This window comes from Atheta coriaria, unplaced genomic scaffold, assembly GCF_025399875.1.
Source record: "Atheta coriaria isolate IRGN ID8LTWV9N9 unplaced genomic scaffold, Caltech_Dcor_3.1 hic_scaffold_5_pilon, whole genome shotgun sequence".
Classification (NCBI taxonomy): Eukaryota; Metazoa; Arthropoda; class Insecta; order Coleoptera; family Staphylinidae; genus Dalotia; species Dalotia coriaria.
The window spans coordinates 5,691,512-5,718,040 of NW_027045447.1; the positions used below are offsets into that span (position 1 = coordinate 5,691,512).

At 40.7% G+C, this 26,529-nt stretch overlaps 1 protein-coding gene and 1 long non-coding RNA gene across 2 annotated transcripts; one reads left to right on the plus strand and one right to left on the minus strand.

Annotated features, from left to right (window-relative positions):
• The first annotated feature begins 68 nt into the window (after positions 1–68).
• On the plus strand, positions 69–26,465 carry crp (transcription factor cropped). Its single transcript, XM_065303773.1, has 3 exons — positions 69–649; positions 7,509–7,674; positions 21,620–26,465. The coding sequence occupies exons 1-3, from the start codon at positions 576–578 to the stop codon at positions 22,478–22,480; spliced, it is 1,101 nt and encodes a 366-aa protein (XP_065159845.1). The 5' UTR covers positions 69–575; the 3' UTR covers positions 22,481–26,465.
• On the minus strand, positions 18,124–20,312 carry LOC135792952 (uncharacterized). The gene is made up of 2 exons (XR_010548497.1): positions 19,215–20,312; positions 18,124–18,474 (listed from the first exon to the last, which is right to left on the minus strand). It is a non-coding gene; the product is annotated as an uncharacterized lncRNA (long non-coding RNA).
• Positions 26,466–26,529: the final 64 nt, after the last annotated feature.

Here is a 26,529-nt window from a genome sequence, read left to right on the forward strand (position 1 = left end):
TTAAAGTGATTGAATTGACGTCGATATCGGCTGAAATTCGTGCGGACCGCATGGCAGATTTGAGGTTGTGTGTGTGTGCGCGCGCGCGCCGCCCGGCGTAGGAACGGCGTGCGTCCGGCTGGCACCGCACCAGCGCCCGCTCGACCGGGGGACCCCTCAGCTGTTTCCCGCCAAACGGCGTCATCAGAGAACCGCTGTGAGGCGTACGTAGCGTATGTTCGTCGCGCGCGCGCTCGCTTCCTACGAGACGGTGTGTACTACGCGAGGATCTACCGCAGCGCGGCCCAAGTGTGTGTGCGTAAGGCGCGAAAACCGCCATCAGCCGATATCGGACGAGAAAAACGCGCGCGCTTTTCCAACAACCATCAACCAACATCATCATCATTCGCAACATCGTGAGTGCCTGCCTGCCTGCTGCAGCCTGCAAACGCGCAATTTGCGGTGCGCTCGCCGTGTGTTTACAAATATATCGATTCGCGGCGTGCGCGCGCGAGATCGATAGTTGTACTACGTGAGTGCGGCGAACGCACGAGGACTGGCGTGTTGGAGGCGGCCATCGTTCCCGCGCGGAGATTATGTCCGCGTATGCTGATAAGAAGCTCATCTACGAGGAGGTTTTCGAGGACCGCGTGGAACTGGTGGAAACGAGGTAACACAACGCATGCATATTTCTTACTTGAGTCGAGCGCGCGCACACCGCCGGTACTGCGCGTCGCCCGGCGCTATTCTCCCGCGCCTGCCGGATGCATCCGACGTTTTCTCACAACACAACTGAAACAGCCGGTTTTCAGTTCAAATTTTCACTCAACGCTGACAGTTGACATCGTCAACCAAATCATACACATTAAATTAAACAAATATTTATTTAATTCAATTTCATGCATTGCTTTGGATTTATATTCGCACAATATTTTATTTTTTGTTCTGGATTATTCCACATGGCGGCCATGTTGTTGGAACACATGACTGCCATGCCGTCCGCTGTCCACGCCGGTGGAACACGTTTTCTTCTCTCACGCGTTGCGAAACTTTGTCAATCGATTATTTTATGGAATCAGGTGTCAATTATTTGAACTTTCACGTCATTCCAAAACACGTGTTTGACTTTTACTTACACTTCCTATAAATATTAAATATAAAATACATCCGTTGGCATTTGTTATCGCGAAACGATTACACCGCTTGCGTTGTAGAAATTCAATGCCAAAATAACGCAAACATTTTATTATTGCTATAAAAATAGATTCGTGCTGCTTTTTTCGTGTGTGTGTATGTCTCTTGTTTGGTTACATCGCTGTTTTATAACGAGAACTGGAACAAGTTAAGCGACAACACCCACATCATCACATGCGGATGGCGCGAGCGCGGTGACGCGTTCGATTTAAAAGTCGCTAAATATAATTCGCGTGAGTCATTAAAATGGCGGCGCGTAGTGCACTTAATATTCGCGCAGCATCGTGCGTGTTGCGCGCATTGCAGATTCGGCTTAATTGAATCGAGTGCTGGCGCACATGTTAATATACATTTGCCGCTGTTTTACGATTGAGTTCGCGGAATTGTTATATATTTGCGCAAGTGCATGTTGGGAAAACCGTAACTAGTAAACAGATTATATCATTTCGGGTGATAATTGATAATTTGTGGTGGTATTTTAACCGCTAAATTTAAATTAAATTGAATTTACATAATTTTAGTTGTATATAAACAAATTAGGATTAAAATTAATCATAAATTAGGTTAGGTTGAAGTTCTAGGTTAGTTTTTTATTATTTTGCATTTTATTTTATTTTAATACAAGAAAAATTGAAAAATTCGGAGTATTTAAAGAAAAGCGTCGAAAACCGATTTATTTCATTCATATAGGTATGTAATTCATTGTTTCCACTCTTAATATGTAATGAATTGTCGATAATTCATGGAATAGTTGACAATATTGTGTATTTTATCGTTGACAGTTGACTAACCAAAGTTTGATTCACTTTTATTGCTGCAATTGACAATATTAAATTTTAATAACAAAATTGATTTAAATTCAATTTAAAATTAAAATATGTTAACATTTATTGATGATTTGTTACGATATTTGCTGTTTTAACATGAATCATGTTTTAAACTTCAAAATTTCTAAAATTTTGTATGCTTTGCAACATTGTAACATGTTTCTACACGCTAGATTTTCGCACCGTGCGCCGCGTTTGTTTGAACAAATATTTACACCACAACTCATCGCAGTGTTTATCGTGCGTTTAGTATTTTAGCGCGGCGAATGCCACGATTGTAAATAACCGCAGTACGCAGCAGCAGCAACAGCGCAATGAGTCGATTGCAACAATGTTGCTGCTGCTCTCCTCCTGCTGCTGCCTGCGTGTAAACAGAATGAATGCAGCGAGGAATGCGAGATATTTACCGTGAGCTCTCCTCGTTGTGTGCTGCGGTTGCGAACAGCTGATGGATCAGATGATGCGCGAGCAATCGAGCGAGTTTGTTGGCCTATTCATAGATTGATGCAGGCTGGCAGGCTGGGAATTCAATAGACAACTGGCTGCCAAGAGAGAGGATCTAGATTTGGATCAGCAGTTACATGCAAGGAGGTTTTAAGTCGATCGATGAGTAAAGATTGATAATGTTTAAAAAGAAAAAAAGTTATTGAATACTTTTTTTCGGGTTTAATTTGGTTTATTTTTTTTAATTTTTATTTTGATATATTGTATCGTGCGGATTATGACATATGGGTTGACTAGGGTACTCCGCACTGACATAAAAACGCGATAAACACATGAAGCCCAAAGAGGGATTGTGAGTTACGAGGGGTTCGGCAAAAACATGACGCTCCGTGTGTATAGGTGTAGAGGCAAAAGTGGAGTATAACATCACGAGCAGCTGTTTCACTGCGTGCGCATTGTTTTCGCAGTGTCCTCCGAAGGGCAGGTGGTATTTGAAAAACAACAACATGAAATTCATACCTAGGACACAATCACATCGCAAAACATAAATAAAATAAAAATAAAATTGTTTATAAAGCTATATATTATTAATTTTCTTGTTATAGCGTTGCATCTCTTCTGTATAACGACAAAAAATATTTTTATTTTTTGAAATTGACCTTCAATATCTTTTTTGCTGATATGACATTGATGATAACATTTGAAATATTGATGTAATTATGATCCCAACATCTCTACAAATTTGCAATGCAACTTAAGCACGATTTTTTAGCTAATTTGTTGTTACAATAAAATTATTCAACAACATCTCGACGCGGAATTCATATTTCGACTTCAGGAAATTTTTACCGCCACTTTTTCTAGAGTAATTGAGTTTATAACCAACTTACAAACGAATAAACATATTTCCTTACACGCAAAAACTCAAAATTTGGTTAAATTTTCTTTTTATTCATTGATTTTCACTGCATTTATATATTTACATGAATGAAGATTAAAAAACACGCTGCACATTGTTTTTGCGTGCATTAACTGTTTAGCATATTGTTTGCGCCTGCATATTTTGCATTTCTGCGCGAATGTCAGCCTCCTCCTCTCTGTGTGTGTATGCTGTGGAGATCTCGCTGGGTGTCTCTGTATTTATTTATGAATGAAACAAACCGAAGGTAACACGCCGCGCGCTCGACTCGACACAGATACCGGCTTTTATTTACTTATTTGTTGCGCGCCACGCGCACACAGCGCGCCGCGCGATCCACTGACTGACAGAACGGACGAACACAATTTACACAATCGTTGCTGTGTTGTTTAATACGGAACGTAATTGCGACAATCAACCATACGCGTTGTTGTTTTTTCTGATTCATTCATGAAACTTGCTTCTTTTTTTTTATATAATTTATACAACATATAAGTAAACAATTATAAGAATTTATTTTGTAGTAGTAGTTGTGCAGATGTTGCATCAATTTTTATAACTTGTTATTCAATTTTCGCTTCAGTTATTTATCTATATTCAATGTCAGGTAGAGAAAATTTTTGCCATCGTGAGAAATTAGCTCCGAAGTTTTGCATCACATCGCATCACATCTGTAATATAAGTAGGTAAATTTTTACCTGGCCGCAGGTAGAAATGTAAATTCGTGGTGTTTTCGTGGAAGGTTCGAAACTACTCTCTTTTTTTTTTCTTCTTCTTTATATAAAGGTATTTATTGTGGTAGTGTAGGTTTTTTCAAGGTTCTTCTGTGATCTCTTCCTTATTGCTTCATTTGCTCTATTGAATGAATGCGAACGCGACACATGTTCGCACGCAGCCCTCGGGCGAGGGACAATATTCAAAAGAATTCACGCAGCACTATAGCGATGTCGATCGCATCGCAAGTAAAAGGGCTTTGCAGGCTTTTCAATACAAACAGAGATGGAAAGAGAAATCTTGTCGTTTATTTAGGAAACTGACCTTACTCAATGTTATTTCACGTGTGCCAAGATGTAACGCATTGCGTTGCGTTACTGGTTATAAATTATTATATTTTTAATGTCACGTTAAAATTTGTAGTTAAAAAATTATTACGGTACTCTAGAATGTTAGGTAACATAGGTAACATTATTTTTAATGCGAGTGCATTGACTGCCGGTCGATAAAATGCGTCCCACATTGATTAGCCGCCCGCTTTTTCGCGTCATTAGTGCGTAGTGTGCGATAAGCACCTGGCGTCGCGCTGGAATGCTGTTATCGGTGCGCATAGACACCTGTTTGTGAGCGCACATCGCATAAAACTAACAAAAACCTCCCACATACACATCATAAATAGTAGCATTAGACCAAACACGAAAACACAATATATGAAAGAGTTGAAAGTTTTGAGTTTTTAGCGCTTGTTTCGATTGTGATCGCGTGAAACAATCGCGCCTGATAACATGGCTAACACCACTCATTTGTGGAAATGGTGGCGTATTTATGGAAATGTACAGGAAACATGCATGTCTTATCACTTGTCGGTTTGATAGTACTGTTAAACTCGCGCGGTATGATGGATATTGCCGTGTGGAAAGTATGTTCGTAGTTGAAAAAAAAAAACTAATGCAATGGTTGCGACAACGATTATGCAAGCGCCATCGCGACTGATAACGCGACAATAAAAACGTTATCGGCGACGCGGTGCGCACATTGATTGTCATTCGCTGGCAGCGAATAAATAAACATGACAGGAATTATACATGTAGATGTATAAAGGTGAAGAAGTGGTGTAATTTTCGAAAGCTATTCATCCGGAGATGGCGTTGAGTAAAAACTTGTTGTATTATATGTAATTTTAGTGAAGTTGTCTGACTAACTACTTTTTTGTTGCTTGGATTTATTATTTGTCAAATTAACCAATAAAATCCACAATTTTATTTTAAAGAAAGGAGAAATGCTAATCATGAACTTTTGCGCCAACTAGAGTCGAATTCTATAACTATAACTATGATTGAATGTCCATATCAACTTTAATCCTTAATTTAACACCTTTTAATAATATTTTGCGATTAAAACAATTTTATTTTCTTTTCTTGGGTCAAAACTATTTCTATACAAAAATTTATCAAAATTACTTCACTGGTTTTTACGTAAACGCGCCACAAACAAACAAATCAACACAAATTCTCATTTTATAATATTACATTGAATGTGTTTATTATTGCGGACAGTGCAGCATTGTGACTCATTGTTGGCGGGTGTGTGTTGTGTAATGCGCATGTATAATATAATTACCGTGCGATAATTATTTGTAATGACCTTTGATGGAATTCGACATGTTTGCCGCTTGCATTATTTATTCGCTACACTTATAACTCGCTCGCGCTTGTCGGCGCTCGATTAATAACTATACTTATGTGAGTTGATGAACGTCACGCGTAAATTGCGATCTAAATTTATCCGATTGTTTGTAAACAAAATACACATGGAGTTTCTTTATTTTTTTTTTGTATTGTTTGAATAGCGTGTATGTTTGTATGTGGCGAAGATGAGTTTTTATTGCTCGTGGGCGTTGCTGATGAGGGTGGCGTGAGCTGTGGGGCGGCGTAGGCGGCGGCGTAATCGGGTCATGACGCCCGACACCGCTCCGCCTAATGCAGATCAAACAAACCAAGCAGAAGCAAGACGGGCAAACAAGTTAAACAATTTCCAAGATTTATTACCTTTTTTTTTCTTTTCTTCGTCTTTGTGGTTTACTTTAAGACATCTTCTATAAAATAAAATATAAATACAAAGTTTGAATGTCGATCGTTTTAATTGGTCAATATTTATCTTGGCAATTAAACATGGTGTGAAGTTTTCGCGCTGTGTAATTGGTATTTAGATTATTCGATGACATTGACACGTTTCAGTGCGGGTTGTGAGTGTGAAGGCGTCGGCGGCGGCAGAGAGAACTGCTTTTCATCTCTCGGGTAATCTGCGCATTGTGATTGATGAGGGCAGCGTTCATTGACTGGCGTGCGCGAGCGCAAATCGGCGCAAAGCTTGAGTAAACATTTGCACTTTGTTCGGGCCGTATATGCACGCTTAGCGCTAGCACTCTAGGGCGTTTGATTGTTGTGTCGATCGTGTGTCAAAGCGGAAACAAATGAATTATGCACGCGCTCGACACAATCGCAATCTTCTCGCCCCGTCAAGAACCACGCCTGTTTGGTGTCGCCGGTTTTAATTAAAGCAAAGGCAAAAAAAAGCTTAGCATTATGTTGTAAAAGTGGAAAATTGTATGAAATGCTTTGTTTTCCACTTTTGGCATGTAATACTCTTCAAGAAAAACAAAATATTGGGATTTTTCGCGGTTCGTCGTATTTTTGATCTTTTATAGGTTGGTTATAAACTCAATTACTCTAGTAAAAAAGCCGGGAAATATTTCATGAAGTCTAAACATGAATTTAAGTCATGAAAGCTGAAAAATCATGCTTAAGTTATAGAAATTTGCATTGCAATTTGTAGACACATCTATGTCATGTCTTTGAAAAAGCATTCTGGGTCATAATTGTTAGAAATAAAAATATTTTAGTTGTTACACAGAAAAGCCGTAAAGCTACAACGAGGAAATTTAATATACAGCTTTATAGGCAAGTTGTACACATTGTAATGCACTGTTTTCCACCCTAGGCATGTAATCTACCTACTACTATTCCAGTTATTTTTATTATTGGTTGATTGGTAATCGAGGTCGTCGGTGTCGCTTGTCGTGTGCGTTTCGCGCGGGCCGTGCCCGATCAGCTGATGGCACGTCGGCTCGTCGACTACTCGGTCGGCTTGAGTAATCGTGATAATCACATGTTTCATTCATACACAGCATTACATGCATACGTTGTTGCTGCCGCCGCAGGCGCGCACTATACTATTACTACGATTCGCACTATTACGTTTTCTATCGTGGGATTTCACTACGCGCGTACTTTTCTAGTGTCGCGAATGGCGAGAGTCGAATGTCTCTCCGCGGAACGAATCGCTATCACGCTGGAAAACATTACTCAATGCTCTTTACTCACCTAACTTACTTTACTTTACCTTATCTTTTGTTTGTGTGTGTTTTTCAGTGAACTAATAACAACTGAAGGAGAACCACCGACGATGGAGCAGGAGAAGCGCATTCGGCGCGAGATTGCCAACAGCAATGAGCGACGGCGAATGCAGAGCATCAACAACGGCTTCAAGAGTCTACGACTACTGCTGCCCCATCACGAGGGAGAAAAACTCAGCAAAGTGAGTATTTTTACATCATTTATTTAATTAATTACGAGTCACATAAATTAAATTGACAGTCATTGCAGTATCTGCTCGTGGAGTTAAAAATATGCGTCATAATTAACAATTAAACGCTTTTAATTGGTCGTCGCGCGTCTGGGGCCTCATGTCAAAGTTTACTAGATGATTAATTAATTAACTCTGTTTCTTTCGTATTTCTTGCAAAGGCAAAGGCGTGTCTGTTATTTAAAGAAAAAAAAAGTTGTGAAATTAAACGTCTGGATGGTTTATAAATAACTGCGACGCCGGCGTCGAAAAGTCAGCTGATGTCCGTGTCTGTCCACGCTTTTCTTAACTCTCGAGACTTGGGCCGCTCGTCTTCCTAGCGAATTTAAATTCGTATTCTGGTTATTCTGGTTCGGCGCTTCGGGCAATGTGTAAATATAGACATTTCGGGGTCACGTGGCAAGTCTAGACACAGAACATGCGATGCTCGCCTGCCACCGTTAAATATTTGCTAGCAAAATGCTTCGGCGCGCTTGCAAAATGTACAGAATAAAAAGATATCGAGAGAAATTGAACGCGGTTGTGTTGGTTGGTACACGAAGCGAGTGGAAAATGCACGATTATTGTGCAATTTGTTTGCGTTTTTGCGGTTGCTGTTTGTTTAAGCACCATTTTTGTGTGTGGTGAAAAATAAACTTTAGAAATATTTTTAGTGCGCGATTTGTGATTTGCGCGCGCCGTTTGACCCTTTTATTTTCTCGGCCACTTTTCAGCGCATCGGCGTGAAATTTTTACAACTACTGACCGACGCGCCGCGCGTTTTCTATGCGCGAGGCTGAATTTTGAATTGCGTTTCGCATCGTTTTCGAACGATGGAATGCTCTCGTCGGTCGTGCGTGCGTGCGTGCGTGCTTTACCCTGACCCACATTCGATTTCTCCTTCTCGTCGCACGCCGATGCCGGCCGGCGAGCCATTTCTCGCGTTTCACTTGCGTCAAGTATCACTTTTTTAAATTCATCGCTTTTTTTTTTCGGCTTACATTCCTGTCTGATGACGTCCAAACAAAGATGTATTTATTTCAACGCTTTTCAAATAGATTTAGAGCCAGAATAATCATCTGATGTAATGCACGATAGAGAAATGATTATTTTTATGGAGAAATTATGAATTAAACGGATTGCATATCGGTTGTTGGTGTATACATGTCACTAGAGATAAGTAATTATCGTCTATGCGCTTATATGGCTCGACATGGATAGAGTTGGCCGGCGAGCGCGCGCGCGGCTAGACTGTTCACATCCGTTCTAATTTCACACCGCGCCATATTCATTCATACGAGTCGCCCATCACTACACGCGGCTCGCGGTAAATCATTACGTTTTCGCTACGTGCAAAAATGTTTCATTCATAAAAGTACACACCACTAAAATTAATATTCCGGCCACCACACACTAATATACATACAGAGAACATGAAAAGAAATAAGGAGGATGATTATACTTCGATTGTCTTTCGAGGTGTTGTGAGTTTTGTGCTGATTTCGACGTGCGCATTGTGCCATGCATGTTGGTTGCATGCATTTCAATTTTCATTCCGTGTCGGTTGCACGCTTGAAAGTCCAAAGTCTAGACGCCTCGTCGCTCGCCGGAGAGCCTCTCGAGTCGGTTGTGTAGACATTGTGTTATAATGAGGCAGGTCACGGTCGCATCGGCGGATGATCGAAGTCTCGCGCAAAGCGAGCAACCGCTGAAACTATCCGCGCAAACCGCCGACCGACAACACCAGCCAGCAGCACACTCGGTCGGCGAGTGAACGAACGGAATGCACGAAATGTTTTTATGTTGCTGCAGTGTGGAGCGCATCATGCACACAATATTCCTACACTTTTTTTTTTCAAAAGCAGAAAATTTACTATTCTAGACTTTGATACACAAAAAATAAGCAAACACGAGGATTTTACGTCGATTAGCATCTGTATAATGGTTATAAACTCAATTCTTTCTGAAAAAATGGCAGTAAATATTTCCTAAAGTCTACTTAAGTTAAATAAATTTGCAGGAATGTTGGGATCATAATTCCAACAATATTTCAAGTGTTACCATCAATGTCATGCTGCTAAAAAAGATATTGAAGGTCATAATTTCATATTTTTTATCATAACACAGAGGAGCTGTTAATTAATGTATTGCTTTAAAGACAAACCAATCAAAAAGTACAAATCTTGCAATTTTACGGGGTGTGTCATTAGATCGAGGCCACTGTATGTTTAAGCTAATTATTTATTACCACCCACTTAATCCTCTATATTTACAACCCACGTGCAATCTCCAATATTTTTGCACCTTGTGGGATGGATCTGGTATGAATCATTCATGCAGCCGATGAATGAATAGTACCTTCCAGACGATGTAAACCTCTCGTTTTGGTCCGTCGCCGGCGTTTCTTTGGCGCTCTCGAAGAAAGATCGTGAGTCTCCCGACCTACGCTCCACACTAAGCGTATAATAATCTCCGCCGGTCCATTTTTGGTCATAGTTCCGGTTCATTCTATAATATTTGTGTGTTTTATTTAGTTTTTATTGTTGGTGAAGGCGCCTACTTCCTACACGCACAATTATTTAATTTCGTGCGTGCAACCTGTAATTCCTATTGATTGCGTGGAGGTCGATGACAGCAAATACGCGTTGAATATTTTATTATCATCCTACTTTGAGGATACTTTCACTCGACTCGACATTGAGAGCAGTATTTCGGTAAATGGGAAATTGGGATGTAGGAAAATTGTGGAAATTTACCGCGCTGGGCGGAGAAAATTACCGCTCGGCGCTGTAATTTATCAATCGCACCCTACAATTTTCGACTTGCGTAAGAAACCGTAACGAAACAAAACGAAACCGGCTGTTATCCACCCGCCCAATTGTGTTTTTAACCGGTTCATGTGCATGTAATATTTATTTTCGACTTTAATTATTCACCAAGTGGATTTCTGGGAAATTTTCTAATTAGCTGTACGTTTCCATCATATGTAGGTATTATAGTTATTTCATTAATGTTAATCGAGTCAAGTCACAAAGTGGGCTTTGTATTGTTTTGTGTGCTGTGCGCATGTATGTGTCTCTTAGTTTCACACCGTGTGATTCTGGTGGTTTCTCAGTAGTAGACGCGCAGACGTTTTGGTCTGTCTGCTGCGCGCGCGGTGGCAATGTGTGTGAGCACGAGCGTTTTATGAATCTGCTTAAAACGCGAGCGCCGCGCGATGAGATGGTAATGCGGTAATGTGTGGCAATAATGAAGTTGCAAGTACTGTGTGAACCGGCGCGTCGCGGCGTTCCCTTCGTTCGCGCCTAGAAGTATTCTCGCAAGAGTTTCTCGAGGATAGATACTCGGCGGGCTTTTAATTTTTAAATTATAGCTGAATTGCGTTTTGGATTTGAATTTAAATCGTCCGGACATGAATTAGATTCATTTAAGTGTTGTAATTTAGGGGAATTATAAAAGTAATTAAAAATTGCGTGTTTTTATTGGTAATTTGATTAGAAAAAATGATTTTTTTTTAAATACAAAAAAATTGTTGTTTTTAGTTTAAAATTTGTTTATTTCAATTGATTATTAATGAAAAACATGTGTTTTTGGTGGATAGCTGCGAATGAGGGCGCTGTAGTCGCAGCGTCAACTTTCCAGCTGACATACAAAATGGCGATCTTTTACCAAACTTTATTTTTAATGATAAATATTATTAATTTTCTCCTAAAAATGAATTTTTGTTCATTCTGATTAAGTAATACATGCAATATTTTGACATTATTATTATTCGCTTGTTTCGCCTGACCTGTACGCTTTGTAGAATGTTAAAAAAAGCGCCGCCTGGCTGGCAAAAAGTTAATTTAAAACAATAGGCTCGCTTCGTTACGTATGCATTGTGTCTTGTCCGCGTTGTCGGAAAGGCTGATGAACTCCGGTCGCGTTTCCGTCTTGTCTCTTTTGCGCGCTGCCGCGGCCGCCTCGCCTTCGGGGGCCTCGTCGTCTGCGCGCGGCGCGCCGTGAAGGTCTCGGCTAGTTGACGTAGAACTAATTGGCGCTTTGGTGGCTCGCGCGCGCTATGACTTACCGCGCTTACTACAAGCGCTACTCATCGAAGGAATTTACTCGTACTCATACTACTCAGTCAGCTGAGGCCGAAGCAACAAAAAAAAAAACACGCGCAAGTATTTGACTCAGAAACACAGTGTATCATTATTTCTCCAAGCAGAGAGGTGATAGTATTTCGTAAGTTTTGTATTCATGTTGGGAGGTCATCTGCGCGGTGCTCTTTGCGCACTTGCATCTCTCACCTTTTCCCGTTGTGAATCTTTAGTAGGTGCCCGTGGCTACGGACGACTCTCTTCCTGTACGCCGTGGTGGTGAATTTATCGACTAGGATGCAGGCGTTCCCTGCGCATCTTGCACATTTTGTGCGCGCGCCGTGCGCATCAGCTGGTGCCGGGCTATTGTACCCAGTCATTATTTAGGATTTAGGGTGTGGTAATATTAACATTACCCCATATTTACAATTACATCAAATATTAATCTCATATTAAGTTTATATTTTATATAAAATAATTACTATTACGAATAATACACAAATATAATAATGGGATGATTTGTGGGGGTAAGGGTGTGTGTTGCTAATTCTCGTCGGTTGCCCGGGCGACCGACGGCCGAATGACGTCATCCGCGCGCGCCCGCGAGTGAACGGAGACGAGAAATCGATTTTTCGGGGGTTGCCCCCACACCCCTCCTGCTTTACCCCGCAGCCGCCGGGAGAGGCACTCGCGAGGAGAACGAACTGCATTGCACTCTTCATAGTAGATTTCAACAAGATTGTATTTCGGTGTAATTAATTTTTGCTTGGAGTTTACAAGCACATAGTTGCCAAGGTTGATGTGTTTGTAGTGCTGTTGTACTCTCTGATGAGTCGCGCGACGTCTCGAGGTGGTTTCATTCATCATTCATTTGTATGTTCAGGGCCACTCAACTGACACAACTAGTGGTACATACATACTGCTGCTTTTTTGTATTGCTGTAGCTTGATTTGTGTTAGAATTCAGCGCGCGCTAAATTAATAGACGGCTCAATTTGGCTGCTTCTATGAGTGTAATTCGGGTGGGTTATTTTTTTCGGTGCCGCGCGCCGCGGCATGGCGAGCACGCCGCACGTTTTCCTGCTGGCCTGCTGTTGGCAATCGGGGCTGCGTACGTGCGTACGAGCTCGTCGGCATCGTTGCCATGACGATAGACACATACACATTGAATTTCTGAGTGTGTGTGTGTATGTGATGCGTTGGGTTTGGTTGAGGTTGGCGTTGGCGCGAAAGTTGCCAGCAGGATGGCGGGAAACGCTCCAGACTTCGGGGCGTCTCCTGTCTCCGGGGCAGCCACACCCGGACGAACCCGGATCGCCAGGACTTTGAACTGTGTGTGAATAGTCATTTTAATTTTTGACATTTTCTAACATTTTTTCATATCATAGAGTAAAATTTCGCCTGAAAACTGAAATTGCGTTGAGTTTAGTTTCATTTCGAGGGTGTTTTTATTCCTTTCGTTTTATTTGTGAAGATGTGCATGAACCTGTGACCTTTTGGCATCGTTGCGAGTCTGTTCTTCTTCCTGCGGAATGTTTTAGACTCTCCTAGAGCTTGAGCAGCGGAACATTTCTCCCCCGCATCAGGAGAGAACTAAAGGATCGATAGAGTTGTGTGTAGGTGTGAGAAGTTTTCTTAGGTGGGATGTGTGTGTGTGTGTGTCTCTTCTAGAATGTGCTTCTGCTCAAAAGGAGCATCATCCACTTCAACTCCAAGGGCATTCCGACTATTTCACCACGCATGTGTTGTCGGTCCTATCATAACTCGAGCAGCGAACCCGCAATAAGGATGATCATGAAAGGGATGAATTTGGAGCCCCAAATTTCCGCTCTCGTTGATCTGGTGTCATTGTGTGTGGAGTCACACTTTGCTAAGGGTTTCAAGGTCACACAAACATGTTTATATTCTCCTGCTGATGTTGTGATGGATGGAAATAATGGAATGAAAGAAACAATTGCGTATTGCGCGGCAGGATGGCAGGAAGTGTGCGTGGGTGGGTATTGTGGAGGCGGCGCGCCGACAGGAAAAGGTCAAAGTGCATTCGGTCAGCTTTCAAGCGTATAAATTCCCTTGATTGCCCACATTTCCACTAATGCACACACGAGCTTTGAACTCGGTTAATTGTATTTTTTTGGCGGGAAATTTTTCATTTTTATTCAATTTGGTGGAGGCGCCACGTGGGTTCCATGCCGCTGCCGCGCACAGTGTTTCGACTCTCCCTGCGATGTATTTTCACGTTTTTTGTTTTAACTCTTCGACCCACTGGCTTTGTGAGTATTGGTGTGTTTAGCCTGCCATTGAATAATACGGTTTCCGATGCGTAGTTTACGTGCACGTTACGCGCGCGCGATGAAATAATAAAAACGCTATATATTCGCGCCGACTCGTGTGTTCGCCCACACGCGAAAAATCGATAAAACGCTTTTCTCTCACAAGTCGCGCACGATTTTCTTTCCTCTCACACGCTTGAAATTCTCACTCGAATCGCACCAAAACGATAATCAACTTTTTTTTTTCGCGCGTTCATGAACGTATGAAATAATAAAAAATAATTTAAATTTGTTCATCCCGCCTGTTGTGTTCTGTGTGAATTTTTCGTTTTGCCGGTGGGGTTTTTTATGTTATTTCCCGCGCGAAAGCTCGTTTTACGATTTTTACGATTACGATGTCGTTTTATTGGCCGACACATCGCGTTCGACGCGTGTAACGATGACGATGGATTGTAAACCGACGCGCTTTTAATGGGACAATTTGAACGCGTCCGGAACGCGTGCTATTTGAAATACGAAAAGTACACGGGAGCAGCACGAGTGAAAATTGAAAAGGAAGAAAACAATAGGCGACGCGCCAGCGCCAGCATTTTTATTGCTCATCGGGGTTTTACGATGGGTTTGACCTTCGTATACATGGATTTTTGTTTTTTCAATTTTCACATGATTCAGTATGTGATTAAAAAAAACTAATGTCTTTTTTTTTTTTGGAAAACTATTTATTATTTATAAAGAGAAAGTCTAGTTAGACGTGTAAATATTTCGCGAGATGTAAATTGTAAGTCGTGCGCATTCAGTCATATTTTGCAACGTAACGTGCTCGTATCGTACAAATTGTGCATAACATATGCACATAAGTGGATGGTAGTATCGTAGGTAGGTGTGTGTAGGCGTGCGCGCGCGCGCGCGCAGGTAAAGCCTATATTCGTAGAATACTCACGATACACGTACTCGGATTACGATGCTGCGAGTACTCTCGTGGCGCACTGCGCACTAGTGTAATTAGTGCATCAGTACAGCCGCTTGACACCTTCTTCAAAGCAGAAATATATTCTCAATTAAAAAGTTTCAATAAAACCATCTATATTAAAATTTTAAAAAAATACTTATTTTTATTTCGGCGGGAAAATTACTCACACCACAAAATACTCCTCGTGGCAGGAATGCAGTATGTGTATGACTGGTCTGGAATGGCATGCAATGCAAGAAGTCGCTGAAATCACGTTCACTCGTCCATTGCTTCCAGCATCAGCGCGACGACGGTGGTCAACCTACTACGCAGTTGTGATTGCGGGTCGATTCGCGTATTCGCGATTCACGGATTTGCGCAGCCGGTACAAATTGAGAGGCGGGGTAGGCTAGGCCCGCAGCAGCCTGGCTTATTGAGACGAATCATGAAACTGCGCGTTACCATTTTACTACTCGCAGGAATTTATCTTACGCAACAACCAGCAACTGACTCATGCTAGATGCTTTAATAATTTCAGTTGTATCTTTAGATATATAATTTGGATTTTATTACGTAGCAGGATTTTCAACCATCTGCTGCGTCATTTGTGTCTCGTGCTTTTTATTTCAACCTGCAGCAGGTTTAGATAGGTTGGCTGTGGATGTGGATTGAATGTGACCTTGGCCGTTAAAAGCCGAAACCGGCAGGTAGCAGGAATGAATATTAAATGGACAATGAAGAGAGTATGAAGAGGCAACATCTGCTGCGCGTTTTTATAATATGTAATATGTGACTATATTCAATTATATAACATGCCTCTTTAATCTTTTAAATATTTGCGCGTAAGTTTTATTTCGTTGAGGTATTTATATCCATAATATTTGTCTAAGCTAAAATTAGTTTCCACCGCGTTATCAGTCGTCGGCTGTTTGATGTTTTGACGATATAATTTCCGTTGAATTTATGCAATAGATAAGCTTTGTTATGATTTACTCAATAATTATGGCGCCATCAGTCTCAGTCTGGAAAACAGCTGATTTATTTGAAAAAAAGTTATTTTTTTATTTTTTGTTTATATGATGATTATGTGTGGAGAGTAAAGTTTAAAAAAAGTGTGAATGAATGAAAAATTGCGTAGTAGTTTGCGCGGTTATTTAACGCCAAGAAGAGTTGCCGCGCGAATTTTTTTTCGTCGCGTTTTTCTCCTTCGCTACTCATTTGCTTCAAGTTCACGCTTGTACGATAATTACAAGCGGTTTGGTCGCCGGGTTTTTAATGGAAAACGATTTTTTCCTCTTCGTCTTCTTAGGCTTCTTTTAGTGGTTGTAGTACTATATACTACTCCACAGCTACGAGTACTACAAGTTGTAATGGTGTGTTGGTTGGTGGAATGGTGGAATGTGAGAATTGAAAAGACGAACGAACGAACGAAACGATTTCGATTGATGTTTTGCGCGAGCACGCGAAAACGCCAGCGGGCATCATCATCTGCGCACAGAGCAAAGTCCACATACGTTGGACTTTCTATGTTTCTTGTATGTGTGTTTTCTTGGGTCGAGTCGAGTTGAGTTCTCGAGTGAGAATGAAGGAATGTCGGTGGGACTGGACGACTGACTGGACTGCATTCCGCTGCATTCCAACCTCACTCGACATTCCACTTCACCAGCTGTTTGCAGGAAAATCTTATAAAATCTTTAACAACACTAAAATTTTATAAAATTTACTTGAAAAACATAAAATTTTATTATTTTTATCAATTTTTAAGAATAGTACACTTGAAATAATTTAGTGCTTTGTTGATTTGTCTTTGTTTGAATGCACAGATGGCGCTGTATCAGCTGTGGGCTTTCAAAAGCCCACACGATGCGTGTTTTAATTTATGCTCGTGTACTCACATATGCAGCCGGCGAGGAATTTATGACCGCACCGCAGACGATTTAAAAATTTAAAGTTCCCACGTCCGAAGTTTTCGCACACACTGTCATGATGCGGGCTGTGCACATACAAATAAACAACTCCATACAGATACGACGAGGTTCTTTGTTTTAGTTTGTGAAGTAAAGTACGTTATATAATGAATGCACATGGCTGAGAGCCGTCGCGCGCAGATAACTTGCGCCACCGCACCACACGTCACTCACGCTGCGATTGCGTTCGCAGATTTGCAGTTGCATTCGTGCGCATATTTGCAATTCTCGTGGTTTTCTCGAGTCATAGCAGAAACTTGCGTTTTCATAACAATTTGTTGCGATTTACATACATGTAATTATTTCCGAAACATCACAATAACAATAACAACAACCTATGAAATAAAAAAAGTGACCTCATTTTCATCCCGTTTTATTTAATAAACGATGTGTTTTTTATTTGTTTATTAAGCCGGCGGTTGTTTTGATTTGGATTATTTTTTTCGTTGTAAAGTTTTTTGTTTGTTGTTGTTGTTGTGGTTTGTTTGGAATTTGCGTGCGTAGCGTAATTACTCGTACTCCACGAGCGTTATTAGTTGAAAACGTATGAGTTTTAAGAAGTATTGTACACACTGTGTGTTTGTGCCGTGTGTTTGTAGGAGGTTTCGTATTTAACTTTTAGTTAAGTTTAGATTGACGCGCGCGTGCGCACGTTGGTAACGCAGGCGAGCGAACTCGCGAACGCAAACTGCGACGTTTTGATTTATTCGAATGACCTTGATTCGACGCCGGCATGCTATTGACCTACGGAGTCGCGAATAGAAATAGTTAACTTTTGCTATTTCTGCTGACGACTGCCTTCTAGGTACCTGCTGATGTGTGTAGTATGTGTGTGCGCGTGTTATGCCTAGTATGGTGTAAATTTTTCTTTACAAGGTCTTTGGGCACATTTGCATATTGAAATTTACACGTTTTTATGGCTAAAACTTGATTTGGACTTTTCGGAATGCGTTTGGAATATTTTTAAAGGTGAAGAATACGTTTATTGAGCGTAAAGTTTTGAATTCATAATTATTTAATTAAGCATGTGAACGAAATTTATTTTTTATTTATTGTTCAAGTTAAAATTTAAAGGAAAATTGTTTTTTTTAGTTTCTGCCTAAAATTACGGGTTTTTTAAATTAATTTTTGGGGACTATATTCAGATCCACAGGCTATTTTTTTTAAATTTTATTTAAGTATTAATTAATTGATAGTTGCTGTATAAATAGAAATCTTTTTATTGTTGTGATTTGCGGTAAGTGTGCGTATTGCATCGTCAACACCTCGAGCACAGCAAATTCCTCGCGTTAACGGTGCCAAAGACATGCGACTCTTGCTGATTCTTGATTTAAGACGCGGCCCCGGTTCACAGGTGTGCGCGGAATGCACATGTGGCGGATTTTTCCGCTTTTCTTGACGGCTTGTCGACCCCGTCGACTTCGGCATTCCAGCCGGTTTTCTAGCTGCGTATAATACCGACTGCATTCCACAAATACTCATTTTGCACTATTGCACGCCACGAAACTTAAAATTAAATTCAAAAAAATTTCTATTTATTTATTCTCAATACAAAAACATCTAAATAAATAAAATGCAAAAACATTTTATTTTATGAATGCTCGTTGACGTTGATGTGTTTTGAGCTGTAAACGGAAGGAAACGGTTTATCCGGTTAAAAGCAGATTTTCTCGAGTCGAAAATAAAATCAAACAAAATACGCGATCAAAACAAACGGAAATGAAAGGCTCTTTTGAAAAGAACTCAAAGGAAGCAAACCGATTGAGCAACAAAACAGTAACCGAGCCGAAAACAAAACAAAATACAAAATTAAGCGCAACCAGGAAGAGATGATGCGCTAAGAAGGAAGCAAAAAACACATCACGCACCCCTTTTAGGTTGTTTATTTTAAGCCTAATCTAAAATTAGCCACTCGAAACGAGCGCACGCAGAGTGACTAAACCGAACTAAATTTACACCCGATTTGTGGGACAGTACAACAGCTGTTTTCTTATCTCCGCGGCGCGACGCGCTCGCAGCGAATAAATAAAACGCGCCGACATTTTCAGTTACTTAATATATTATTTCACTGTGTACGCGCGCGCGCGCAACCGCTTGACTACAAATTATCACACTCGGCGAGATGCGAGGTCGCGACTTGTCGTGACTCTACGAAAATCGTGCGATAACTAACCTGATATCGCATCACAAATTCAAATGAATGAATTATTTCAGCTAAACATGGCTACGGACGTTTATAAACTCACCAACTTTGTTTGAATGAAATTGTTTGGAGTAAGTTTTATTTTAAACAATGGCGTCCGCCGTGTTTGTTTGTTATTTATATTTAGTCGAACGTGCATTTTCTTCGAAATCGCGTGCATGCCATTCGACATATGTGTGTGTGTGGGTGTCACGCGTTTCGCGGTTGGCTTTGATTCCGATTCGGTTCCGTTTTGCGGTCGCGCCTGTGCCAGTCGAGTGGCGCCAAGTAATAATAGAATCGTTATTCATTACGATCATTACGAGCTTTGCTAGAACTGGAAAACATGTAATAATAATAATGTATCGGCGTGCAGTGTGGAGGTTATGTGCATACGGCGTGACGCGCCACAGCCGCGTGAGTCATGTTGAAACAATTGCCATCTGATTTAATCCGTTGTTGTCATCTCTTGATGTAATGAAAGTTGTGTGGTTTTTCTTTCTTGAGTTGTGATTTAATTGTAGCGCCCTCTGAGCGGTGATGCGTGCGACTAGGGGTCGCCGCCACGCCCAGCAGCTGATTCGTCGACGTCGCGTGACGTAACATACGGCGTTGTACGTACGCGCGCGTCGCGCTGGCCCGCTTCTTGCAACAATGCCCCGGCCGCCCCTTATATCCCTTTGCTGCCCTTTCTGCGCCGGTACGCTGTAGTGTACTACGTAGTAGCGTTGGTGGGGGCGGGGGTGCGCGCGAGCCGAGGTCGAGAAAATCAATACTTGCAGGCTAGTGTACTAGGGCGGTGCTGCTGCGTTCACGAAACTGCGCTTTATTAATTTTTCTTCAACGAGAAAAGCAATCCAACTAAAACTCAATTAACAAATTATGAAATAAATTAAAAGTACTATTTCCAAGTTATTAAATTGATAGCAGCTGTGTTGTTTTGACTCAGCTGATTTTTGCACCGACGCCATTTTGTAAATGTTGTAGTACTAGAATTATTGACGTTGATGCGTTTAAAAACAATGGTAAAACATTTCGTGATTGATTATTATGAGAATTGAAGCGTTTTGTGTGGCGGGTAGCAGTCGAAATGCGTTCGGCAGCGCAGCAGCAGCCTGCTGCTAACCTTGGACATCGTGCCGGCGCCACCTGGTCGGGCCGGCCGGCGCGCGCGAACGGCTCACTATCGCCGGCGTTGCCCGCCTGCTAACGCCCGCCCGCCCTGCCTCCGCGCACGCGGTGCTTCTCCGACCGGCTGTTCCTGCGCGCGCGCCAACGCTGTGCGTCGTCGGCTTGCGAGGCGTCAGCTGTTTCGCTGCGATTCATGTTTTTGCGATCAATTTCACAGCAAAAGCGCGCAAAATTACACGGCGGTTTCTTCAATTCGTATTAATCCACCATAAATTACATTTTTAATAGGTTATATAAATTATTTTTATTTACTTTAATATATTATACGCTTTTTACTATTTATGGCTTATATTTTAGTTTCGCGTTGTATGTGTGACTTACGTTGCGCACTTTTGATAGTTCTGCATTCCGACGCGATCGCAGCAGGCAGCGCGGCGCCACCGTGCAGGACAGCAGCGTGGTTCCTGCGGCAGGCCGGCCGGCGTATTTTATAAAAGCCTTTGCCGCGCGTTTTCTCCGTTGGCGAACGAACTTTACGTTCGGTAACTCGAAACGCCGCGCGCACAGAGAGCTTACTTAGCATACGAGCGCGCGCGGCATGCCTTTGCCTCCTCATACTTCGCCCCGCGCGCTTCTTGGCCGTCGGCGCTTCCTCTCGTTGCTCGCGTCTCGCGTGCACACGTATTGTGTTGCATCGCGCCGCACAGGATGTGCCGCCGTGCCGGCCACTCGCCATGTTGCTATTTATAGAACAGACTCACCTTACCAGTTTTTTTTCTCTCGTTCGTTTTGTTCTTCTTCGTCGCGGCGCAACTCTCCCGTCACGAAATTATCTCATTGCGCCGGCCGGCAACCGCGTTCTTTGTTTGTTCCTTACATCGCGCGCGCTTTTCCTGCAACGCCGCAGTGCATTGTCGGGGAAACAAAGAACTTTCTTCTTACTCTGCTTTCTTCTCAGTTTTCATTTGTATTCGTAACAATTAAAAATATTATATATTCGTATGCAGATTTTTATCTCGGTAACAAGTTTAAAGTGTTGGCTGATAGTTCTGTATAATTTGCTGATTTATCGCTTTATGACAGCTTTTACTACAACTTGGTACCTGGAAATGCTGCTTGGTCCGAGAAATCGAACAATGACAACTTTGCAAACGCGCAATAAATCTCTGAATGGACATTTTCTTTGAAAAGATCTTTCAAACTCAATGCGGGCATACAATGTATGCAACTAACTTTACAGCACTTCAAGCATCTGTTCAAAATCTATTTGAAAGTTTATTTTCCTGTGATTTTTGTTTTGTATTGTTATCTGATGCAGTCTTTTCTGTTTCTTTCCAGGCTGCAATTCTTCAACAAACAGCTGAATATATCTACGCCCTGGAACAAGAGAAAACTGTGCTGTTATCGCAGAACTGCCACCTGAAACGACTCGTGCATCAACATGAAGGCGGCGAACTGCCACCGAAGAAGCGCAAGACCGAAGCTGTTATCATCTCGGCCATATCCGAATCTTCGGATGAAGGCCTCGGCTCCATGTCACCGGAGATGAGCGGTAGTGCAGTCACTAGCGCTGATAAGATCGCCGAACTTCAACTCGCCCTCGAACAAGAGCGTCAACTGCGGCTAGCCGCCGAAGAAGCTCAACACCAGCTGGAGTCACAGCTCTACCAGACGCAGATCTTCCACGTGGAGGAACAGGATGACATCAGCCTGCAGATTGTCGGTCCCGAGAGTGTGCCACCAGTTGGCCACACCCAAACGGTGGTTTGCTCACCGATCAACTCTCGTAGTTCGAGTCCGACGCCGCCCTCACCTGATGAGCAGCGTCTGCCCAGCGTGCTGGAGGCAGCGATAAAAGCCGAACCCAAGGTGGAGGTTGAGCGACTACCATCGCCAAACCGCGAATGTACCGACTCCGATGGTCAGACGCGCATGTTTGTCTCGAACACATCGCGCCAGAATCTCGAGACCATTGTCGAAGCCATCCGACACTTGGAGGGCGATCATATGTTCGGCGATGAGCCGCAAGCGCAGGAGGTGCCGCTCGCGTTGATTACGACACGGGCGGTTGGCGAGGCGGTTAAAGTCGAAACAACGCCGCAGACCTTCGTCGAGTTCCATCACACGCCGGCAAGCATACAACACCAGCAGCAGTCGCGGCCCGGCGTCATCGTCGGCAAGCAACTGGCGCTCTCGTGATTGTCGAGCGGAGCTTCTTTTTTATACGAGCGACATAATTAAGCACACAGATTTACTTTGCATCAGACCTGGACCTCCATCAACATATACTCTTCGAAAGCATACGAACTTTATTGTTAGCGTCAAAATAATAGTGTGTTCATTGCGTTATGCGATGCATTGTAGACAAATTCCAATATTTCATTTTAATTAGTTTCTCTAGTTGAGGAGACGTTACAAGCAAACGAAAGCAATAGCGATGAAAATATCAAGAGGTTAAACGATAAGCAAGGAAGTAAAAAACAAAACAACCTATTCAAATATCGCATGCGGACGGCACCTTTTTGCTGTTTACATTAATTATTATTATTATTTCTTTTTGTTACGTTACGTTACTTAAAAACCCGAAAGTTTCTTTTAATCTTTCTTCTGAGCACACTGAAATCGTCTTTGCATATATGAAGGTTTCGAAGATTAAAGCAAGTAAAATTAGATCTTCAAACGAAACATCTCAACTATTTAGGCAAAATCAACACAGTAACACACAATTTCTAAATAGAATGTGCAAAGATGAACGTTTTCTTTAGATTTACATTAGCTTCGCAAAATACACAAAAAGATAAAAGACTAGAAGAAAATTATTGGAAACGCCAAAAACATATTTATATTGATGAGAAAGAGAAGTGGAAGTATCGTTGTCGTATTATTCTAATATTATTATTATTATTATTATTCATGAGAAGTGTTTATTATTATTATCATTATTATTGTAAGAAGTAAGAATTTTTCTAATTCATTCACACACAACACCCGACGACGATGAGCATGTAAAACACAAATCGGCTGGTTCGATCTTCGGGGCGACCGACGCGATTTTCCCATCGATAGCGCAACGTTTTTGTTCCTTTTTTTAATTATTAGTTATTATTGTACATATTTGATAGATTTATTTACTATTACTGATAACTATTATGTCATACAACTAGTAGGCTAACTGAAACTATTGATATAATTGGTGAACATTCGTAGCGCGCGTGTGAATATGATGCATGTATGCGGAAAATGGGAAAAAGGAGAGTAAAAATTAAAGCCCGAAAGTTCGGTTCATTCATCTGGCACACATATTTAAGCAAGTATAGGAACAAAACTGGAAAATCTCACGAAAACACTTGTAAATATTTTACAAACAACGCAAAACGAGAACAAGAAACAAGGCAAGGAGAGAGGAGTTGAACGATAATGTGAAATTGGTATACGTATTTGATCGATATATTTGATATTATGGTCACGTTTGTAAAATACATATATTTTTATTGTTTTCGTTACTTATGCGTACGATGCATACGGGACTCGATTATTTATTGATATGATGCTAGTTGATGAAAGTACGAAGCATAACGATCGAGGGCGAGTCCTCTTAGCGAAATTGAATGAATATATTTATACATATTGTATCTATTAGCTGCATAGTTACGTTTATAAAAGTTCACATTTGAACGCTTCCAATCACACACGCCGGCACCACCAAATTCTCAATCGGTAATGAATATTTGTAAACGTTTGGGCATTTGGTCTGCGTTTTTCTCTGCGTGTGTGGTTTGAAGTGGAAATGTATTTTCTTGTATTTTGAACTGCAGAAGAGCATACATGAAAGATTTGGAATGTTTCGTACAATCTTACATCATGCATTTTGTTAGGATGCTAGAACAAAGTTACATTTGTTTGGATATAGCACAAATTTGCACTCGACGTTTTTATACTTAATGCAGATGATGTTGATAAATGAAATTGTACATACCAATATGAATACGAGCGGCAGGCGCGTGAAAATAATGTTCGCATTTAAATTGTAATTCGATACGGATTGAAAATACGCATTGATGGACTGGAAAAGTAAGCAAAACAGACTGAAACTTAATTGCAAATAACTAAACGAAATTTTAAGTAACTAATTTCGCATTGGGAGAGCAAGCTTAGGATGGAAATTTATCTTTGACGGTTACGTGTTGATTTGATTTTCGCATTTCGAGACTACTAAAAATTGAAGAATTTTGTGTGATATTTAAATTTAATGGCATGAATCTTGGGCGACTTTGATTTTGTAGGAAAATTGGTTTACTTAAATCGTTGGTAGGAATATAGGCAATTGAAGTTAGGAAACGCGGGCCGCATTTAATTGAATGGAAGAAAAGTTTTCGAATGGCAGGAGAGACGAACATTTATTACGTTGGTGGACAGCGAGAAATACCTTACACACTCTATATACAATTATTCACAATATACTATAATATTTGAGAACTAAAAATTAAAACGTTAAGATTAATTGCAACGTACGATAAGTAATATACAGTTAGAAGTGAAAGATGAAATTAAAGTTCCTCATTAAACGCAAAACAAAGCAAATCATGTTTCAAAGCAAATAAAATGAAGCAAATGCATTTTCAAAATCGGATTCGATTTAAGCAAAAAAATGAAGAGACAAACCCACAGGTTCAAATATTATCTGCAAGTAGTTTCCGATGTGTACATGCAGTAAATATTTCACCATCTCGAACAAGCGTCGCATCCTCAATCGCTAACGCTGTAAAATTGTAAATCGAATGGGGATGCGATGCGCCAACCATTGAAATCAAGCAAAGTTTGTTTTGAACTAATTTTTAATCGTTAAGTTGCATTACTTTCGACTCGAAACTGCTAGATTTGAAATGAATTGACATTTGACAACAAAAAGGACTGATAGATTATAACGATAAAATACATAAATTATAAACCTAGCACTAATTCGAACACTTGGTAAACGCATGAAAGTTGTGTGTGTGTGTGTTTTTGGCGAATTTCGTTTGTTGCAGCGTGCAGAGTCGGGCGGCAATCGTTTCGACGTTTGTAAATCTAAGCGATAAGGGGTTTTTAATATTGTCCGAGCGACGATTGTGCGATTGCTGCATTAATTGCGTATTTTAAGGCAGGTTAGTTAAGTTAAGCGTAAACAGTAAGCATAAACCTATTAAGCTAAGCGTGAGTGAATGCAAAAACAGCAAATAACGTGCGTACACAGAACTTAAGCAAACCAAACATAAAACTAATTTTTTTTTCATATTTTTTTTGCTCACACAACAAAGTTTTATTTCTAAATGTCAAAAATCTATTATTTTTTTTGTAAAAGTACATCTTACTGTGATTGTAATTGTAATTTAAATTAACCCCTTATGTACGGAATTGTTTATAGTTTGATTGTTTTCGCCTGGCCGACGGGCGTTCTGGGCGCGCGCACTTCGCAATTATTGACAAAAATATATGCAGTATTATATCAATTATTATTATACTATTAATTAGAATTTAATGAGAGTCGTTGATAAACATTTTAAAATATATAAACTAATGCCTAGTGAAAATGTTAGACGTTTTGATGCGAGTAGTGCGCTTGCGAACGCCCGTCGACTGTATTAATTTACTTCTCGAATATACTTACGACCCCCCCCGAACATATTGATAACATTGTACGAAACGTTTTACTTGTTTCATGTTTCATTTTACATGTGTACGAAGAACGAGATGTGGAACGGTTGCAGACAAACAGGAAGCGTGGAACCGAATTTATTGTTTTTATTTTTCTTAGTTTATTTCGAAACTATGTTAGACTGCATTAATCGCCGTTCATATTATATCTTATCACTCTGCATAACTAAAAACATAAATGTAGTAATTGACTATTTGTTTTTTATTTATTCTGATTCCCATTTTACTGTAACTTGTTTCAACATTGGTGTAGCGAGAGTACGCGCAGTGTAATTATGATTAATAGCTGGGATTTTGGATGTTTTTCTCATTTTCTTTGTATAATATTTCTTCTTTTTTTTTGTAATTTTTTTAATAAAACGCCGAAAAATTATTTTTCATTTTGCTGAGGCAAGAATATTACGCGAACGGCAAAAGTAACACGTTTTCTGTGCTTGTATTCATAATTTCATGGAAATATTACTACAATAAATGAATCATTTGTCCATAATACTTGATTTTTTAAATATTTGCATTGATATATATTATATTCCTGTTATATATAGGATATAATG